Source organism: Panicum virgatum, chromosome 5K, assembly GCF_016808335.1.
Source record: "Panicum virgatum strain AP13 chromosome 5K, P.virgatum_v5, whole genome shotgun sequence".
In the NCBI taxonomy this organism is placed as follows: Eukaryota; Viridiplantae; Streptophyta; class Magnoliopsida; order Poales; family Poaceae; genus Panicum; species Panicum virgatum.
The window spans coordinates 17,125,635-17,146,061 of NC_053140.1; the positions used below are offsets into that span (position 1 = coordinate 17,125,635).

The following is a 20,427-nucleotide window of genomic DNA, read 5'->3' on the forward strand; positions in this document are numbered from 1 at the left end:
CTCGTGCTAATTAGTTAGACTGTGTAATTAGTTATTTTTTTTAACTGTATTTAATGCTCCACACATGTGTTCGAATATTCGATGCGGATATTATAAAAAAATTTGGGAACTAAAAAAGACAGCTTTGGGGTTTGGGGGGGGGGGGGGGGTTTGATGGTTGCTAGTGCTATGGTGTTGGGATGTGGTAGGGACCGCAAAGCGGGCGGTGGTGCCGCCGGCTGTGGTGGTGGAGGCTGGTTAGGGTCTATTTGTTTCTCGCGATTTTTTTAGTTCCAGTCACATAAAAAAATCTTACTATTTAGAAGTATCAATTAAAATATATTTATAAAATCATTTTGACAAATGGGTGTTAATTCGTGAGACAAATGAGTCTAATTAATCCATAATTTACTACAGTGAAGCTACATTAACCATCAGCTAATTATGGATTAGTATACCTCATTAAATTCATCTCGCAGTTTAGTTTCAAGTTCTGTAATTAATTTTATAATTAGACTTCATTTAATACTTTTAAATACTAAAATTCTTTTTGATGTAACATGGTCTAAAGTTTAGTCTTCAGGAGCGCAAGTGACGGGCTATAAGGCCGACGAGTAGCGGTTAGCAGTGATGACGGTCCAGTGGTGGCGGATTGAGCGGGGGTGGCAGCGCCGGATCAGCAGGGGCGACGTTGCTGCCAACGAAGATCGACCCACAAGACTAATTGTTGCTTGCTCTCAAAATTCCCCTTGACTATAAATAACCAGTAGCTTAACCACAGCATTTTTCTTCTTTTTCAGTAAGTGTATTCCTTGTCCTAGCACGTGTCCTAACGTGCCACCAAAAGAACCTATTCGATGCTACGGCACCTTGTAGTGCTACCGACCTACCGTCGATTCTAGGCTACTTATTGAACTTTCGAAGCAACAGCCTGACCATCACACAACCAACTTTCGAAGAAACTCTATTGGGAATATTACTTTCTCTCTTTGCTCAGCTCTAATAATCTAATCTGCTCCATCCCAATCCCATCCCGCCAAGCAATGCAAACACATGCATGGTTTTATATGCATCACATCCACAACGGCACTACAAGGCAAAAGAATTGCAATACAGCTTCTATTTTGTTATCGAAAACAATCGCCTACCTTTGTTCACCATCCAATCAGACATGAAAACAACCAACACACACCATCACACATCAAAACAAATAACCTGGCAAATGAAGCAACACCATACACTCGTACTGTTTTGTTTTGTTTACCTCCAAAACAGAACAGTAGCTTCAACCACTCAACAGGACTAGCAAGTTGGTAAGCTTGTCAACTCCTCATCCGACAGCACCGAGGGTGCAACTTTGATCTGCTGTACCACAAAGCCAGACTCTTGGCAAGCCTTGTGGAGAAGCTCCGCCTGCGCTTCACCATCTGGGCACAGAGCAACCACCGCGCCCCCGCTGCCGGTGAACTTGGATGACGCGCCCACGCTGCGTGCCACCTCCACCATCTTTATGTTCACGGATCCAAGTACATCATCTCCAGACATTTCCCTACAATAACATAACCAATTACCACATGACTCGGTCTTACCTGACAACTCAACTTGCATTCCAGAAGCACGTGCTCAGGAAGACCCATACTTACCTTCGCAGATCAAAGTTCCTATTCATAAGCCGTGCAAGCTCAGTATAATCCTTCTGCAGCAAAGCCCTGCGGCCATCAAGCGCTAGCTGTGCAACTTCCTTCATACATGATATTATAAACTCGTCACCATTAAGCCATCTTTGCCTAACACTGCTGTGGACCTATGTTATAAAACATAGATGATTGTTAATTTGGAGGACTGAAACATATCAATCTTATTTTGTGGTGCCATGACAAAATTTAAGCATGAATTGTAGTTTATTGATTTAATGCAGTAGGAACCTTGCCAGAGTCACTGGGGTTCTCTGCATAGATGAGGTATAGAGGAGGAAGCAGATTGACATCCAAAGGTCTGTATATGCCATGACCCAGCTTGTCCATATGCTCCTGGCTAAAATCCTGAGTGAAACAAATTGAAACATTAACAAACAGTTCACACTAGCTAGCAGTATATATGTTGTATGCAGGAGCTTAACCGTAAATACGGAATGCTTGTATCGCGTACCATATAGACCAGTCCCCCATAAACCTGTGCCACACGGTCCTGAAGTCCAGCAACAATTCCAAGTTCTTTCTCAGCATCGAGAATCAGATTAGGTCTCAATTCAACTTGTATTAAATGCCTGACATCATAGAAGTCAAGAAGGCAGTTTAGAGCAGCACAAACAATCGCGCTCGAACCAGATAGCCCAGCCTACAGAACAAAAGAGTCAAGATAACATTAATCTCCAACTCATAAGCATATCAAGAAAATGTTATAGCTATGACTTAACTACATAGCTTCATGAAAATAATGCTAAAAATCTTCATGTTGTCAGTTTTTAGGGATAATGTATCTTTTCTCCAGCTATCACACATAAGATCACATGAAATAGAAGCAGCCAATTGCAATTGAATAAAAGGGGCAAACAAAGGAAGTGGATTTCGATTAGTTACCTGCCGAGGAATATTAGTATCGTATGATAAGGTGAAATTTTCAGCTTTTAGACTGATATTATTTTGAATACAGTGATTGTAGAAAACTTTACAGATAGCCATCAGCAGCCGAACGCCTCCATAATATCCTTCATTTTGCAAACGACTCACCTAAAAAAAAGGCGAAAGGAATTAATATGGACCGACTATCTGTTTAAAAAATGGTAAAGGCATAGTTAAGTGCCTCGATGTTTCTGCAACATCTGTCCCTGAACATATTTCTTAGCGAAAGTGAAACCTGATTCTAAGTGTTTTGCCTTTGTATGCCACACCTTCTCCAAAAAATAGTAAACAGAAAAGTTGCTTTGAACAATACCAGGATCACACCATTCATGTTAGGAAGATAAGGCTCATTTGTATTGAAACTTAGTTAAAGAAGAAATTAACTGGCGCCTATTTCTTTCAGAAAGACACATTTTTCTGTATCCTAAGCTTTATTTTCTTTAGCATATGAGGGGTGGGTATTCTGGAGATACAATTCATAAAGAAAATTATATGCGTTACTGTGCAACTTGTTCCTGTTCAGCACAAATGGATTCCATGGATTGAAAATGTGCAGAAAAAAAAGATGTACAACTACATTCTATGATTGTGTTTGCTTGCAAAATCACAGTGCTTGATCCATTGCAATTATGTAATTCAAATCATCCATGACCATCTTGAGTCTGGTAATTGGTAAAGAAATGAACAATAGATAGAGATTATGATATGTCATCAGCAGGAGGGAATGCAATGAAACATAGTGGGTGAGAGGCTGGATTACATGGTTGTATGATTTAAATCCCGAATGAGATTTGGCCAAAAGAGGCCTAAATAAGCTGAAATAAACATAAGAACATATTCTTTAATTATGTTTCCTGGAATTAGATCAAAAGAAATCCCACAGCATAAGCAATTGACTGACCATCAGTTCGATATAAAGCAATCCTGAAAACAGATATTTCTTATATTATCTTCAGAAAGGGAGAGGATGGTGGGTGGAAAAGAAGAAGAAGCACTAATTCCTGAGTTAGTACCCTGTTCTGCTAGTTAGCTAGTGTGCCATGAAGCATTAGAAGGATCAGCTAGCCAATATAAACAGCACTATCCCTCCTTTCTAACAAAGAAGTCATGGCGACGAAAGAAAAACAAGTAATTCAATTGAAGAATAATCAACACCTTGGAGGTAAGGTAAGCACTGCTGCAGCTTCTGATTACGAAAAGTCTTGCAGCTTTCCTCTTGTTCTTTTGGCTGTAAGTGATGTCTATTAGTTGCATGAATTGGGAGTGCCATACCTCTACATGTTTAGGGACCCCAATCTTGAGGCAGCAATGATAATCCTCCCGCTGAATGTAAATATCTACTAATGGAATGGGAGAATAGACATATAGAAAAACTGACAGAAAAAAAAAGAGAAGAGAGGAGGGGACTTACGAGGTGGGGCAGGGAGGGGAAGGCGACGAGATCGTGGTGCGGGTGCGGTTGGATGAGCAGCTCGGGCGAAGGGCGGAGGCGGACAGTGGCGGAGAAGTCAGTGATGGTGAAGGAGAGTGCCTTGCCGCTGTACATGTCGCTGGGATTGCCAAGGAGCCCCACCCTCGCGTAGGCACGCCGCTCAAATACCATCTCCGCCTTCGTTGCCGCCGCCATTTCTTCATCCAAAGATGAGAAGTAGATTGAGGTTAGCTTGGCGCACTGCTAAGTGCTTAGTTTGGTGCTCGTCAGAGGACCTAAGCTGAAAATTGCCAAAGTACTACATATTTTGTAGCTTCATTAAAGTTCGTATTTCAAAAAATTTGAAGACATTTTTTCTGTTGTATAAGTGAGAATACATCAATGAATACATCAATGCAAAGTTTTTAAGTAAATACATCAATGCAAACTAATATACTGTTCAAAATTGTAAGTGATGTCTATTAGTTGCATGAATTGGGAAGGCCATACCGCCTATCCATGTTTAAGGACCCTAATCTTGAGGCAGCAATGATAATCCTCCCGCTGAATGTAAATCTCTACTAATGGAATGGGAGAATAGACGTGCTTGCCTTTTTTTTTTTGGTAGATTGTCCTTATTGTAAATATACATGGGCCCTTATCTGGACCTCGTTTTTCTGAGAAGCATGATTCTGTGATAAGCTAGCTGTCTGGAGAATCGGCTATCGAGATAAGCTGGGTGTTTGGCAATCCTGATTATTTTGGATCGATTCTCTAAGTTGAATGGTAAAATATCTGCATGCAAGCAAAAGTCAATAATTCTTATGTTTTTTGAGTATCTTGACTACATAATTATATTACAATTAGATCAAATATAGGTTAATGTCACAAATATACCAAAAGATATACCAACACTAATTTCTAAATTCCGAGTACATTAAATGATGGATAGAACTTAAATCACGAAACCATAGCGGTAGCGGTAGCATCACGCAATGCACATCAACTACCAGAACCTTAGGGGGGGGGATCCTATGCGTATAACAGTATTCTACAACAAGCCATCTACGTAGCAAAACATGCATAATCATCCATCGAGCAAAATGGCATATCATCCACTACTTAAAACTAATAGTAGAATGCATGTGCGTTGCTACGGGAGCTAAAAATTCAAGTGTAAAAAGATGCAAATCTGCCAACAAATAACATAATGGTCTGGGAAGAAAGAGAAACTGCTACAGAAAAATGGTCATGCTGTGCAAGAGCATCTTGAGGAAATGGCTAAGGCAGCAAGAAGCCCCAGAAAATCAAGAAAAATGCTTTTTTTTTGTATCTCAGGCTTCTCTTATGATTGAAGAAAAACAGAACGGTGAAAGAACAATTAAAGATTGAAAGTGAGCTAAAATATGATGAAAGGAAAGGTCTAACACAACTTGTTGAACTTGTCAGCTCAACAGCAATGCCATCACTGGTACGGTGGTACCGATGGTAGGCTAAAGGAGAATGATCTGACCAGTAGAGGAGCCATTTGGGCATATCAATCCAAAATTGTTAAACATGCTGCTTCATTTAGAGCCAAAAATTCAAGTGCTGCAAGAGTAATTAGAGCAAAAAATTTGAGTGCTGCAAGAGACCACTTAATTGACAGAATGTAGACCGCATAATTTATTGAGAGCCTTGACAGCTTTCTTGTCAGCAACTATTCTCAGAAAGGCTTGTACATCAATTAAGCAGCATGCTTGTCATGCTAGGTTGCTGTATGGATACAATAGTGCTCTATTATGGACTTGCTTGGTTTGGTCACTTGCATTCACATAACTTGTTGCAGTTTACATAAAGCACACATGGTACAATTTGTTCCTTCACTCTGTCTATGATCTAGATAACAACTTGCAGTGCATTAATCCCTGTACGACTATAACTTTGTTAGCTTCTGGCATTAGTAATTGGACTACTCTTTACTAATTTTCCAATTGCATGGTGGCGCACGGCAACGAGCCAAAATAAAAAGGCAAGTGCAAAGAACATGAATTGGATCAAGGACAGAAACACTTGTTTCTTTTTGAGGAAAACATAACTGGAGCTTTATAACCCATATTGAACATAAGAGGCATTGTCCCAGAATGGATTCAAAGCAGGAGCATGCTTCATTACTATATTGGACAGGTTAGAAGTTTTGCATTAAAGTATGCAACCAGATACTTCGAGTTAATACTATCAGTTTAAAGCATACAAAACCTTCTCAAGTGGCAGGCTACGATAGTCAAGCAAGAAAAAAAATCTAGTACAGTTACTGCGTCAAATCAAAGGGCAACGTGCAGGTACAATTTTTCCTTCTCTAATTCATAAAGGTGGCTATGATACTATCAGTTCAGATACTGTTTGAGTTAAAGCTTTAAAATAAGTAAATAAGTAACTGCAAGGCTAAGCTAGTCCAGTTGTAATGCATGTGCTCTAGTAAACTTTTCTTCCAGATTTACTAATAAGCCTGATGAATAATTACTATCCAATAGGCAGACTCAGCAGAATACCTCTCCATGTAGTAAAACCAACACAGATATGAAATTACTTTGTCATATCTGCATGTGGCATGTCACTGATCAAAAACCAACACAAGAATTTTTACATGTGGCATGTCATATCTACGGATAAAAGAATGAAATGTAGACACGAAGTTGCCAACCTATCAACAGTCCAACACAGACCTGAAATTAATTTGTCGGAAACCTGCTTGGCATGCCATGCCATGCCATCCTATAGTTTTTCAATAGTGCAGAGCAAGCAAGTCTCACATCAACAACCATCGGTGCCAATTTAGTCATTTATGGTACTTAACCTACATTATTTTTCAACCAAGGATGGAGCAAGATCTCTTCCGAAATAAGCATATAATATGATAATATAAGCACATTGTCAGTACTTGCTTTCCTGCTCCACTTAAAAATAGGGGTTACCACTAAGCACACAAATATTGCAACATAGAAATGTTGGGCTGAACACATCCTACTTGTTCGGTATGGCAGCAGCCATCAACTTTGTTTTATACACATTTCTGTGAATATAGGCATATTCTTAGGGACCATCATATAACTGTTCAGTAGCATTATTTGAGTGCTCATCTTTTTGGAACATGAAGTATTTTGTGATAATGTTTGCAAGCGATGGCTAGAGCCTCCAGTTGAGAGGCTGCTGACCTGGGCTCGAACCTGTGTGCTCGCAGGTTGTGTGAGTAGCTTCCTAAAAGGGTTAGGTACTCGCCTCTAAGACAAACCAAGGGGACGTCACCTCCTGTGGTCGAGTTTTTTTGGACTTTTGGTTCAATGAAGCTGTAGAGTTTTGCAACTTTTGTCTATGTAACGATTCGAAAGTTATATGTAAGCAGAACTCTTGTTGAAGTCAAGTCCTATTCTTGAATCACAATGATCTCTGTTGTACTATCAAATTTGGTATTCTGCTATTGTTAGCACTCTGTAAATGAACTAAGTTTCTTTTATTTTGTATTTGGGCTTTTCCAGTTGCAACACAACAATGTCCAGCAAAAATCCCAAATGAATGTGGAAAGCAACTGTGCCAATATAAAGGAAAACACAACCATGTTTTCATAGTTATACTAACATCAACATATGCCATATCTTATGACCTGACAAAATAAATTAAAAGTGTTAAGCTATACCATGCGGCATGAGGGAACCCTCGAATCCTTTTTGGACATGAAATTGATCGCGCTGAAGAAGTACAGGCCAAGCAGGACCCAACCAGAAACATGGATTGTTAGACTGAATCTATCTAACTATGCAGCCAACGATTGTTAGAGATGCGGATCAGCAAAGATATCAAACAGCCTAGCCTGCGTACCAGGTGACCCGATCGGAATTCCTGTGCAATCCAAACCTGAGTGAAGTGGTTTCTTCCCTCAGGTTCGGTTCTACTACCAGAAATCCAAACACAAGCCACGAAATTGTTGGGGAATCTTATGATACATACTGGCGAATCGAGCATACTAAACACTACCCAGCAGCTCGCACGGATCGAGCCGCCAAATCATGCGGAAGGGAGGGAAGGAGGAGAACGGTGCGTACTCTGGATGCGGGCGGCAGGGGCACAGCAGGAGACGCACGCCGCCACCGCGTGGGAGAGCCGGGATGACGCCGCCCCTGGAGCCGCGGCGAAGGGCCACCACGCCCAGGCTGCTGGCCTGCCGCGGGGGCTGAGGCACCAGAGATTTCGTTTCAGGGGAGGAGAACGGAGGGTGGGGGTGATGTGGACGGCCGACCCACCAACTGCTGGCAGACGCACGACGGGGGGAGCGCCCTGGGCGGCGGCGAGGCGGTAGCCACGGGCCCGGATCCACCTGCGGGGGGAGCTCCCTGGGCGGCGACGAGGTAGCGGCAAGGCGGTGGCGACGGGGAAGGAGGGGGCGCGCGGCTCGGCGGCGCGGGGGCTGGAGGAGCGCGGGCCGGGGCGAGCGCGGCGGTGCCGAGTGCGAGGCGGCGGAGGAGGGGCGCGGGTCGGCGGCCCCGAGCTGGCGGAGGAGGGGCGCGCGGGTCGCGGCGCGCGCGGGCCGGGAGCGGCGGCGCCGAGCGCGGGGCGACGGAGGAGGGGCGCGGGGGCGGGGGTCGGCGGGCCGCGCGTGTGAGGGGTATCGAGAGACGTGGGCGGGAGCTCGCGAGTCGGGGAGCGACGCACGGGGAGGGGTAGACCCACGGAGCGTAGGGGGTAGACCCACGGAGCGGAGGCAGAACCACGCAGATTCAGAGTAAACGGAACTCCATTCTTTCTAGATACTACTGCGCCAGTAGATCGTAAGAGAGGAGAATATTTACAATTACAAAAGAAGAATCAGGCGAACAGTAAGGAGAGGCAGGCGATGTCAGGGCAAGTACAGAGATGACGGCGCGGCTCCAGTCGGTGTTAGGAGGAGGGTGTTAGGAGGAGGGCAGAAAAACGCGGAACCGGATCAGCCGACATTAGGGGAGGGAAGACCGGCACAGATCCGAAGCCAGGCGGGCGAGGAGCAGCGGCAGGAGAAAGCAGGTGCGGCGGCGTCTGCAGCGAGAGAGGCAGGGGCGGTGTCGGCTGCGGGACTGAGAGCAGTGGCGTCGGTGGAGTCGGCAGGGGCGGCACAGGGAGAGGGCCGGAGCGCCATGGGCGGAGCTAAATGGTGGGCCGGCCCACCCTAAGATTTGACTCATGGAGAAGCAGCTAGAGCACCCAGCGCTCCTGATAGCGCCTAACCGTACACCTGCATGCTCTGGTGCTTAGGGGCTGGGACAGCGGCGCGGAACAGGACTACCTCCTGGTAGTGGCAAGCCGAGTTCGGCAAGGCAACAACGATAAGCTAATTGGGGATGAAAACCGGAGGTGCTGCCATGAGCTTCGAGGGATCCCGAACATCCTCCCCGGCCTTCCGCACTAGGAGAGCCCCAGCTTCGCGGCCGGTTTCGCGGGGGAGATGCAGCAGCGAAAGGTTGGCGACGTTTTGCAGCAGTATCGACACGGATGTGCGTCTGTCACATTTGGTGGGCTAATCGCTTGTTTCATATTTGATGCTTGAGTTGGTCATGGTAAATAAGTGTGCGCTCGTGTGATTATATGAAGCACGAGCTTGTTAGTTTGTTGTGAGTTGTTTTCTTTTTTTGGCACTAAAGGGATAAATTTTAGATACAATGGACAATTAAAAAATTTTGTCACTCTGTTCGGCTGTACTACTTGCAGCCGGCTGGGCTGATTCGGGCTCGGCCAATCGGCTCCAGCTGTTCGGCTGCCCACCTACAGTCGTTCGGCTGCCCCACATCGGCGGGCAATCCAGCCATGGCGTGCTGCTGCTGTGGGCTGTGGCACTGGCGCACAGCCCATCTACAACCAATTCGGCTACAGCAGAAGCTGCAGCGCAGCCGAAAATTCGGCAGCCGAACAGCTCATATGGCACATAGAAAAAGCATCAAAAAAATTTATAGCATTCATTCCAAAAAATAGGTTGATTGGTGACAAAATTTTTATGATAAAGAAAAATATGACATAGATTTATAATTTTTGACGAAACAGAATGGCGAGAAGGTGGTGATTCCGGTGTTTATCTGGCTGCCCTTTGGTGTTTACTGGGGGATATGGTATGGGGAAGAACATGAGAGTGGCGGCGCTGTACCGTGCTACCCAGCTGTACCGTGCTACCCAGCTTATGGAGGACAGGAGGAAGGAGCGGAAAATAGATGAGATAGGCTATATATTTTGGATGGAGGGAAAATCACAGGCGTTAGTTCGTCCCAGCTTGATATATTGGAGATGGTCACATATAAAATCCACATGAATCTTTTTAATGAATGTTTTTTTCTATTCAAATATTGTTGCGCCTGCAATCTGATGGAAAAAGTCGTACCTACTTGGAGCAACAAGCTTTATCAAATTTCAATCAATTGTAAATATATTTCTATCCTATATATATTTACTTGCAGCCATCATTTTCATCCAGATACTCCGACGGTGACCATAAAATTGGAGGTTACAATGTACTACATATCTTTGCTATAACACGAAATTAAAAAATTACTAAATTTTCTATGAATATAGAATTTTTGTTTACTAGATTTTTTGAAAATACGTGCCTAGGTATGTGCACTTTACTAATGTAGAAGATAAAAAAAGTTTTGACTTATAGTTGAGGATGTGAGTGGGTTCCTATTATCTCCAAGAGACTCTCTATTTTTGGCTCTTTATTTATCTTTTCATAAAGATATCACTTCATATTGAGCATCTTATTTCAACAGACTCTCCATTTTCACACTCCAAACCCCAACAGCTATATTAAACTCTCCTCTGCACGTGGGGCCCATACTTGGCCAGCCAATTTAGCTAGCCGGACTGGCTAACCAAGTTTGGCAAGTGAGTGGGCCAATTTGGAGAGCCGATTAGCTTGGCGACTTGGATAGCTAGTCTGTTGGAGAGCTATTTTTGTGTTGAGTAGCCAAAATTTTATTAGTTGAGCTATTTGGTTAGTCTCTTGGAGATACTCTTTACCTAGTCTAATTCTATTGAGGGAGCATCTCGTCGCCGCAAGTTAAGAAATAAAATAGATGCAGGCATTGACTGGAATCTGGAAATTAAAAAATTGGACAGATCTCTCCAAAAAAAAGAATTATAGCCTCCATCAGAGTACGTATGTGGCCGGTCCATCCAAGGACCAAAGAATTTACTCAGACTACACCAGCAGAAAACAAAAAAAAAGTCTGTCTCCCTGCAGTATGACTGAGTTTTTATTACGTGCAAGTCACCCAACAAATATGTTTTTTGTCGGGTGACTGATTTTTTATTTATATGTAAGTCACTCATTTTGAGCATTAGATTGTAAACGAAGTGTTACAAGAAAAATAGCCCACACGTCTGCTGAGTTGTTAGGCTGTTGCGCTTCTACATGTTCGGCTTGTGCATTTGTAATAATGCTACAATAATTTTAGGCTTTATAATGTTGGGCTGTTATTCCTAACGAGCTTATTGGGCTTCTACATGTTGGACTGTTTTTAAAATGGGTTCAAACCATAAGACCAAAAAGGATATTGAAACATGTCAAAAAACTTAGAACGAACTTGTTTGTCCACATTAGAGAAATAAAAGCTGCCAAAAAAGTTGTTTGTTCAACATTGAGCCCAAAAACAACAATTGGAAAATGGATCTGGTCAAATTTTTTGTCTCAACCAAAAAGAGCATGAACCACACTAACTGTTAGTGGATGTGGTTTCCAAAAAAAATTTTGATGATAAATCAAAAAGAAACATTACAAATACTGATAATAACCAAATAAATATCCATGACTTAGATTGAAAGTAAAATAAGACAGAATACATAACAACCTTAAAAAAGTAGCACTTAAACATTATGTTTCACCGACAAGTTAGATAGTTGAATGCCAGTTTGCTGCTACAGGTTAAATACATCAACAACAAAGCCTTTTAATCCCAAGCAAGTTGGGGTAGGCTAACAGGTCAAATGATATAACAAAAGAAAAAAGCAGTGCAGACTCCTAGCTTCTGTGAGCTTCTGATATTTAGGATTTGAGAACCAAAAAGCAAATCATCTTCTTGCCTATGGGATGCTGATTGACATCTTCAAGAAAAGGCAAACACCCAGTATTGGAAACACCATTGAAGATCTTCTCGTCTCCAACTTTGACATAATGGCCTCGAGGCCTCGAAGTCTTGTCCTCATCAGGGCATAGAATGAACCCATAGTTGCATGAAGGATCAACAATGATACAGTACTTGATCCAACAAGATGTTCCAAAACTCGAACAGTAAGCATATGTTGATCTAACACCTTACTATTGAATGACCATGCCAGCACAAGTTTGACCCTCTCCAATGCATAGATATGTGAAATTCTCACGAGGTAGGAGGACCAGTTCCCTCCAAAAAGCTTTTGACTTCAGTTCACGCAGCTGAAATGATAAAACAGAAATCAAATATTGGAATAGCAAAAGAATGATATAACTAACAAAAGACACTAGAAATTAATCAATTATTTAGAAAGGAGATTGAACCATAAAAGGAGTCATATCAACAAATAATATTAGAAAGAACATAACATTTATGAAATAAATGTAAATTGCAAAGTATAAAGAACAAATTACAGGATCAATTCATAGAAATTACAGTATCGGTAGAAGCTGTAAATACAGTGTACTATAACTTTAAAAAAAATTTATAAGCTAGGTGCAGATTGAACACAACCATGAACAAATTCCAAAACAACAGTAGAAAGAAACAGAAAGAGATCTACAGTACAATCATAATATGACTTATGATACTATCATATCAAAACAAGATCAGGTACTACTGAATATGGCATTTGAATTCTCGCAGCGAGTGAACTATAATGTCAAATACAATACAAACAATTAAAATTACATAAGAATTTTTAACAAACTATAGTATAAATGAACTGTAAAATTAGAATGATGTAATTGTAAAACTAAATCAGAGAAGATGTGATATATGAACAGAAAAGGACAAATACTTTATCTGGGTGCATCATCCTGAAAACTCCTTTTGATCTCGACATAGTGTGCTCCCTCCTTGAGAATTTGTAAGAAAGCATGTAACACAATCAACTAAAATTAAATAACACCAAAAATTCAATTCTGATGCATATGAAAACTCTGATGCATATGAAAAGAAGCATTAAGAATAAACAATAGAAAACAACAAAGGAAAAATTGTAAGATAAATATTTGTCGGAAAGGAGAAATTCTCCATATAGCTAAAAAATAATAGAACAAATATATGAAAATGACAGTACTTATTAAATTGTCAGTGCAATGTAGATTGTAATTTGAGGGTTATGAATCAGGGGCATTCAGGAAACTTGACTAATAAAATTACAAAATAAACATATAGAAATTACAGTGTCAATGACAGCGTAAACTGTAAAATAAAACTGTCAAAGTAGTGTACTAATTCTGTAAAGTCAAATTAAGCATGAATATTGAAGTATTTAGTTAACCTAGGTATGAAATTACATGGTGAACAACTAAACTGAAGAAAGGAGCATGAGGAATCCTAACATAAACAAATATGAGATAAAGCATAGTAAATTGTAAGATGAACATTCTTTACCTGAGTTGTCCCTTCCCTCAACTGATGAACTCTACTTCTGCAATCCCAAAAAAGTAAACATATCAGGATTAGGGCGACACTAAAAGGAATGCAGAAAGAACTAGAGTAGGCTAAAAACACGAGGAGGAGGAGAGGAAATACAGAAAAGAACAAGAACGGGCATAATGTCACACAAGTCAATCTGAATGTGTTTAATGTGCATGCATATGAAAACTCTGATGCATACGAAATGAAACATTCAGAATAAACAACAGTAAACAAGAAAAAAAACTCCAACAAGTGTAGACTGAATCTTATGAACAAACAAATCAAGAAAGGAAGAATAAAAACCATCATGCATATGAATTGAAGAATTAAGAAAGGAGGCAAAAAGAGCAAAAACCTTTTGCAGACCTCCTATTCCAGTCGCCCGATGCCTTGTTCAGAGCTTTGCCTGCTCCTCGAGTTCTCAGACCTTTCACCTTCTCATCGAGTACTCAAAACCAAAGAAAGAAATGAGTCAGAGCAAGAGAAAGGGAACATGCAGATGGGGGGTAAATAATGACTTGCGTAGAGGAAGAGGAGAAGGCTCGAAAATCAAAGAGGCCAAACTATGGCATTTACAATAACAAATGAGAAAATTATAGTGCTACATGAGGGTATAATTCTAATATAAGTTAGTTGTTATTTTATAGTCACTGATCAGACTGATTGGCAACACAACATTAGTATGATGAGACTTAATTTGCACGGTCCAAGTAGAACAACTTAATTAACATGCTAGACTACAACTGCTAACATAATGTCGATCAGGAAATTTGGGCAATGCCAATAAAACGATGGTCATCAGAGTCAATTCTTATCTTTTAATTCAGTATCGAGACAACATATTAGCATGGTTACAAAATAATAAGTCAAATTTGTCAATGGCAAATAAAAATATAGAATGAGAGAACTCCAACTTCAATTACAAATCATACTGGCACAACACTAAATCACCAAAGAAACCAACTTTTCACTTTTCATTCTCATTTACGTATTTAGAAAGACACTGATTTTAGGATACAAGATGGATGACACACCAAATGCCTTGAGATCTCATGCAATGCCTCAACCCGTCAGGAGGTGGAGTCAGCCATCACACTTTGTAGCCCATGTCAAGGAAATATATACTCAGCCATCATGCTAAGTATGCCTTATTGGTGATTTGTCATGGAAAAGGTTGTGCTTTCCAAAGAATAGTGGTTCTCTGCTGATTGCTCATGTTGAGACTAACTCTCTCAAAAGTCAAAATAATACTCTATTAACAGCAGCAAACATTTGGTTGTTGGACAGCACCTATCATCAAATTTGAATAGCAACAGAACAAATATCGATTAAGAATCCTCAAAGTTGAACTCTAACATGCCTCACTCAACACAGATCAAACAAGTTCACTGGATAACGAAAAAACCCTGCAACACACTCAACCCTCCCTCCCTTCCTCTCCCTCTCTCTTTGTGCACATGACTGACTGCTTGCATTTCCTTAGTCTGGCTACATTGTTGCCACTACTTTATATCTTCCGTTTCTTTATAAGCAACAACAAAGTAACAACTAAAAGGGATTTTGGAACAGAGCTTACAGTCATACTCCAACAAAACCCATTTTGAGCATTTAAGGACTTAACAATCTCTCTCAAACAAGAAAGGTGTACACCAAGATATGGAATAAAAAAATAAAAAATTCTCTGAAACAAGAAAGGAACACAGAAAATTATGGAATAAGAAATCATACTGCAAAGGATAGCACTACATTTTAAGAAAAAAAAGAGGGCAGATTTCTGCAGTCACCTGCATTAATGAAACCCAATTTCTAAATATAGCAGTTTCACCAATGACTAGACCTGTTCCATGATCCAACTATATTCCCTCACGGATTTTGGCAGCTGCAACATAAAATAAAGAATGGTAAAGAAGAAAATTAAGTATCAAACCATACTATGTTACAAAATAAGTCACCACAATCAGAATTTTACATTTTAAAAGGTGTAAGCACTAAGCATCCTTGCAGGGTCCTGCCACTTTTTTCTAGCCTAAAGATACAACTACATCAGCATTAAGTACGGAACATTATGATGACATGGTACTTTATTAGGATCAAACAGCGGAGCCCAACAAATAAAACAAATAGTAATCCAGTTACGAAAAAGACGACTGATCTATCATGTCATGGCCCACTGTGTCTTAACACTTATGTACTGAAAATCATATATGATTTTTACATAATAGTACTAATTTATCTTCTGAATTCATAGATGATATACCTGGATATATATCCACAGCAAAGCCCTGCAAGCAATATAATAGCAGATGTTACTCAAAAAGGGAAGTTATAACGACCATAAAAATTTGTCTATTGTTTAAGAAATCAGAGTTCACCTCACTAATAAAGCTCTGCAGTGCCAATGGTAAAACTTGAGATCCCTGGTTCCATAATACGTTAGTTATCCTACATGATTGCAAAGGATTGATAACCATGGAAAGAGTGCACAAACAACATGAGTAATTTATCTACAAAAAGTAAAGCACCAAAAATAACAATCAAACTGATAAAGAAAAAAATTATTGCAGTTACACAAAAGCATTTATTAAATTACAGCACAACATACTATTATAATTTTTTCATAGTTGGACTATAATTATTAATGCTAGGAGTAATACAAAGATTATTGCTAGCCAAGACATATACAGACTTAGTGAGTACCTTCGAAGTAAAACATGGACACAAACAACTTTGAAGCATCATAAAGGGGATAAACATTGTCTGAAAAAATTCCTATGAATACTAGAGACCAATGCCTCTCAATACAAATGACAGCCAATTCTGCTATTAGTTTGTATTTTCAAAAAGAAGACAAGAATAAGACCATGAGATCGAACAGAGCAGGTTGTGCATGATGGGCATACCAATGGTAGCATACCTTTCTCCTGCCCCATGGAAATGTGGAATGTCGTCAAACACCTGGCGAGCACAGCTGCTAGCTCCCATACCAAAGACACAAGAGCGCTGCAACACTTGAAAAATAATGAATGTACTATACAGGTTGTCCACTATATCTCACAAATATAGTGTGAAAATCAGTGTACAATAAAAAGATATCTTGTATTGTCATAAGACAGAATAGCTCCCTAATTAATTCACAATTTCAATAATTAAAATTCATAAAGTAACAAGTGGCTGCACACAATGGAAAATTTAGCTCACCCCTGGCACAAAATGGTATGCTAGTAGACTATGAATCCCCAAACTGAATCTAAACCCACTACATTTTCTACATATTGTACAAGGAGATAAATAAACAAAAATACCAATCAGAATTGTAGAGCGAGTCGACAAAACTCAGGAAAACAAAGTGCACAGTGCAGGCTCATCCCAACCATTAAAAGGCTTAGGTTCCCATGCTGTGCCAATAAAACTTTCATGTGGCAAGCAACAATTCAACAAGCAAAACCGCGAAGACGAGCAGAATCAAACTGTTTTCTTTTAACACCTAGTTTCTGACAGCCAGGCAATGATTGGTACAAGTAACATATACCCACACTATTTAGTTTAGTTTACTTGAGATGGACGAAACGGCAAAACTAATCAGCAATACTTTCAGCTAAACAAAAGCAAATACACATGTAGTCATGCAGATATTTTGCAGTTGTCACTTCTGTTAAGCAGCAAACGGCCAAAATGCTTACACCGCAGCTGTAAACTATAGTAAATGGGTAAAATAGAAGTTTGCATCACAAAAGGAAAATGCTGGAACATGCATAAAGCCGTTGCAAGGAGTAGTGTGAGGCAACTTTAAATAGCATAGCTATCACAAATGCAAGTGGCACTGCCTCCAGAAAATAGTAACAAGTCAATGCTCCAGAAATTTGGCAAAGAACAATGGAATCTATTTTCAAGTTGAAAATTGAAATTCTAAAAATTTGGTCAACAATAATGCTTCTCTAAAATTATTTACTTAAAAACTGGAGATTCATCATAAACCAATGCGCAGGAAATGGGAACTAATTAAACATGTAATTGACTTCTCAATATTTAAGCTATTCAGAAACATTCACGACAAAGATAACACTAAAAACACCAAGAGGCTAATTAAGTGGGTTGAAAGAGTTCTGGAGAGGTAGCAATGTGAGACTATACGCCCCTGCAGTGAACCTGCAGGACCCTGCAGAACCACTACAAATACCTACACAGAACAAAACCCACAGTTCATCAGATAAAAAGGGGACGAAAAAACATCATAGAAAAATGAGGATGGTGTGCGGACATGGTACCTTCAAGCTAGGGACAGATGAATTAGGCTTGCGAGAACAATGATTTGATCAGCTAGATCCAAAAACAACATTAATTGGAATCCCCTCGCAGGCTCGCACAAAAATTAAAACCCTAGAACAACATGCAGTAGCCAACAGGGGAGACAAGTACCTCGATGCGAAGGGAAGCAAGGCCAGAACCAGGTCTTGCCGCCGAAGAACCCACTGATTCGCCGCCGGTCACTACCGATTCGTCAATTCGCCACTGTCGCCGATGTCTCCGCCCCGACGAGACGGCCCGACCTCGTCGCCGATCTTTCCGATCCGACGAGACAGCCCGGCCTCATCGCCGCTCTCTCCGCCCCGTCGAGAAGCTCCGGCCTCGTCGCCGCTCTCTCCGCCTCATATTCAACCAACGGGCAAAAAATGGGGAACGCTCCACCTGAAGCTGACAGCCAAACATGTTTCAGATAGCTGCGGGCATGTTAACAGGTTTCAGTCAGTTGTGGACCCGTTAACAAAAGATAATGGGTCACAGGCGGGCCCGATATCCGAATTGCACATCAAACAATCTCAGCCATGGATGCCACATCCAACGGTCCACGTGGGTGACTTACACCAAAGCAAGATTTCAGTCAACTTAAAAGGAGCAAATCTGGAAGGAAAAAAAACTCATGTCCGCTCTTTGTTTTTCTTCACGGTTTGCCTCAAACCGACATTGAAACCGGTGAAAATTCGTGTCAGGCAGGCTAAGCCGACAGGGAAGACCCTAAAATTTATACTAGCTAGCTAGTTAGGCCCTCGTTTGGCATAACTTTACAGACAGCTTCACATAAAGTTATATCTAGTGGTTTTTTTTGGACTAGCTTCAAGCTTTAAACCATCTATGTGCTTCCACTAGTGGCTTCACCTAACTTCACCAGGAATAAGCTTTTTCGTCAAATATTTTTCAAAACAGCTCCAGTTTCACCAGAGAAGCTGTTTCACCAACTATTTTAAAAGAAGCTGAAGCTATGCCAAACAATATTAGTTTGGTTACTATGTGGTCACATACTCACCGCATGCAGTGAAAGTTACACTCTGACAATAACAATCTTTAATTCACCCAATAAAAAAGTGAACTACAAAAAACTGCATTACAATTTCAAATACATTCTGAACCAAAAATTTATACAACAGTCAATAAAAAAGAAACCTTTCTCTTTCTATAGAAAGGTTATCAGTACACAAAAAATTCCTAGCAGTCGCCTCGTCCGATTTTATTGTACCCATCATCGTCAACTTGTTTGTTGTATCTCATTCTTCGGCCCTCACCTTGCCGATCCTGAGGAAGATTGGGTACGTCACCGTCTTCACCTCCTTCCGATCTCCGCCCCACGCGGCCTCGAACTCGCGCACCGTCGCCTCGTCGAGCAGCTCGACGCCGCTGTCCTTGGCCGTCTGGTACGCCGACCACGACGTGATGTACGTGAGGTAGTCGTCCAGGTCCATCCGGCGCTCCGTGGCGAACTCGAAGGGCCCCGTGTGCGCCTCGCCGTCGACGGGGTGGAAGGGGAAGTCGGCGCCGCGGTACTCGTCGTTGACCATCCGGCGGTTGGGCGCCCAGTGCGGCGCCGAGCGGCGGTAGAGGCGCCAGAACGCGGCGTCGACGGCGGCGGCGCCGGCGACGCGCGGCTCGGTGTAGCACCAGGCGGCGAGCACCCCTTGGCCGGGGCGCAGCACGGAGCGGGCCTGCGCGTAGAAGCGCGGGAGGTCGAGCCAGTGGAAGGCCTGCGCCACGGAGATGAGGTCGACGGAGGCCGGCGCCGCGACGGCGGCGTGGATCCCGGCGAGCGGCAGGTCCGCCGGGGTGTGCACGTAGCGCACGTTGGGGAGCGCCGCCGCGTAGGCGAGCTGCTGCGCGCTCGTGTCCGTGCCCACCACGGCCTTGTACAGCTTCGCCAGCTGTAACAAGAAGTAGCCAATTGGTCTTTTAAAAAGAAAAAAAAGAAAAGTAGCAGCAGCAAATAATCATAAACTGAATTGATCGGAAGCGCAGCGCTGGCTGAGACTGACCGATGCTGCGGCCTGGCCGTTGCCGGTGCCGACGTCCCAGGCGAGGTCGCGGCGGGGCGTCTTGGAGGCGATGAAGTCGAAGAGCTCCGGCGGGTAGGTCGGTCGCGTCGCCACGTACTGCTTCGCCTGCTTCAGGAACAGGTTCGCCATCGCCTCGATCGGCTCTTGCTCAGTAATTTCTCTCACAATCTGAATATCTCTAGCTTCTTGGAGCCAAGTAAAGCTGCTACTCGGGTTGCAGCGACGATGAGGAATGCGCGCGCCTACTTGTAGTGCAGCGCCGACAGCGACGTCGGCCGTGGGCGGCTGTTTCCTGGCAGCTGCGCGCAGGCCGGGGAGCGTTTCGTCTCGTGCTCGACCTGCGCCGGCCGGAGGGGGAGGCTCTTTCTGGCGCCGGGTACGTAGATTGGATAGCGACCACGGAGGAGTTGCAGACTTCCTTCCCAAGCCAGCTACCGCGTTTAGTTTCGCATCCAAAAATTTTT

At 42.2% G+C, this 20,427-nt stretch overlaps 2 protein-coding genes and 3 long non-coding RNA genes across 10 annotated transcripts; all 5 read right to left on the reverse strand.

The window, feature by feature from the left end:
* Window positions 1-1,069: 1,069 nt before the first annotated feature.
* Window positions 1,070-8,698, reverse strand: LOC120706703 (glucuronokinase 1-like). Of its 5 annotated transcripts, none has more exons than XM_039991413.1 (8): window positions 8,091-8,698; window positions 4,012-4,229; window positions 3,873-3,920; window positions 2,559-2,708; window positions 2,128-2,316; window positions 1,905-2,021; window positions 1,623-1,783; window positions 1,070-1,528 (listed from the first exon to the last, which is right to left on the reverse strand). In XM_039991413.1, the coding sequence occupies exons 2-8, from the start codon at window positions 4,225-4,227 to the stop codon at window positions 1,282-1,284; spliced, it is 1,128 nt and encodes a 375-aa protein (XP_039847347.1). In that variant the 5' UTR covers window positions 4,228-4,229; window positions 8,091-8,698; the 3' UTR covers window positions 1,070-1,281. The 5 variants fall into 5 exon arrangements, with proteins under 5 accessions (XP_039847347.1, XP_039847345.1, XP_039847346.1 ...); XM_039991411.1 differs by having other exon boundaries at window positions 3,756-3,920; XM_039991412.1 differs by having other exon boundaries at window positions 3,873-3,923.
* Window positions 8,699-12,263: 3,565 nt separating this feature from the next.
* Window positions 12,264-15,653, reverse strand: LOC120706704. 2 transcript variants are annotated; one of them, XR_005688400.1, is made up of 7 exons: window positions 15,613-15,653; window positions 15,428-15,522; window positions 14,678-14,933; window positions 13,999-14,077; window positions 13,617-13,653; window positions 13,018-13,075; window positions 12,264-12,439 (listed from the first exon to the last, which is right to left on the reverse strand). It is a non-coding gene; the product is annotated as an uncharacterized LOC120706704 (long non-coding RNA). The 2 variants fall into 2 exon arrangements; XR_005688401.1 differs by having other exon boundaries at window positions 13,999-14,091.
* A 141-nt stretch (window positions 15,654-15,794) lies between these two features.
* Window positions 15,795-16,693, reverse strand: LOC120706705. The gene is made up of 3 exons (XR_005688402.1): window positions 16,558-16,693; window positions 16,016-16,085; window positions 15,795-15,925 (listed from the first exon to the last, which is right to left on the reverse strand). It is a non-coding gene; the product is annotated as an uncharacterized LOC120706705 (long non-coding RNA).
* Window positions 16,694-17,600: 907 nt separating this feature from the next.
* On the reverse strand, window positions 17,601-18,514 carry LOC120706706. The gene is made up of 3 exons (XR_005688403.1): window positions 18,060-18,514; window positions 17,909-17,960; window positions 17,601-17,820 (listed from the first exon to the last, which is right to left on the reverse strand). It is a non-coding gene; the product is annotated as an uncharacterized LOC120706706 (long non-coding RNA).
* Window positions 18,515-18,960: 446 nt separating this feature from the next.
* LOC120706707 (putative methyltransferase DDB_G0268948) lies at window positions 18,961-20,192 on the reverse strand. The gene is made up of 2 exons (XM_039991415.1): window positions 19,943-20,192; window positions 18,961-19,831 (listed from the first exon to the last, which is right to left on the reverse strand). The coding sequence occupies exons 1-2, from the start codon at window positions 20,090-20,092 to the stop codon at window positions 19,184-19,186; spliced, it is 798 nt and encodes a 265-aa protein (XP_039847349.1). The 5' UTR covers window positions 20,093-20,192; the 3' UTR covers window positions 18,961-19,183.
* Between the last annotated feature and the right edge of the window lie 235 nt (window positions 20,193-20,427).

Excerpts from the sequence above, each read along its gene's own strand:
- LOC120706703 (XM_039991410.1), bottom strand. The coding sequence starts at position 4,227 with ATGGCGGCGGCAACGAAGGCGGAGATGGTATTTGAGCGGCGTGCCTAC. Across the intron at positions 2,022-2,127 it reads ATGGGGGACTGGTCTATATG|GATTTTAGCCAGGAGCATAT; the intron begins GTACGCGATACA and ends TGTTTCACTCAG. Across the intron at positions 1,784-1,904 it reads ACCCCAGTGACTCTGGCAAG|GTCCACAGCAGTGTTAGGCA; the intron begins GTTCCTACTGCA and ends TTTATAACATAG.
- LOC120706707 (XM_039991415.1), bottom strand. The coding sequence starts at position 20,092 with ATGGCGAACCTGTTCCTGAAGCAGGCGAAGCAGTACGTGGCGACGCGA. Across the intron at positions 19,832-19,942 it reads ACGGCCAGGCCGCAGCATCG|CTGGCGAAGCTGTACAAGGC; the intron begins GTCAGTCTCAGC and ends TTCTTGTTACAG.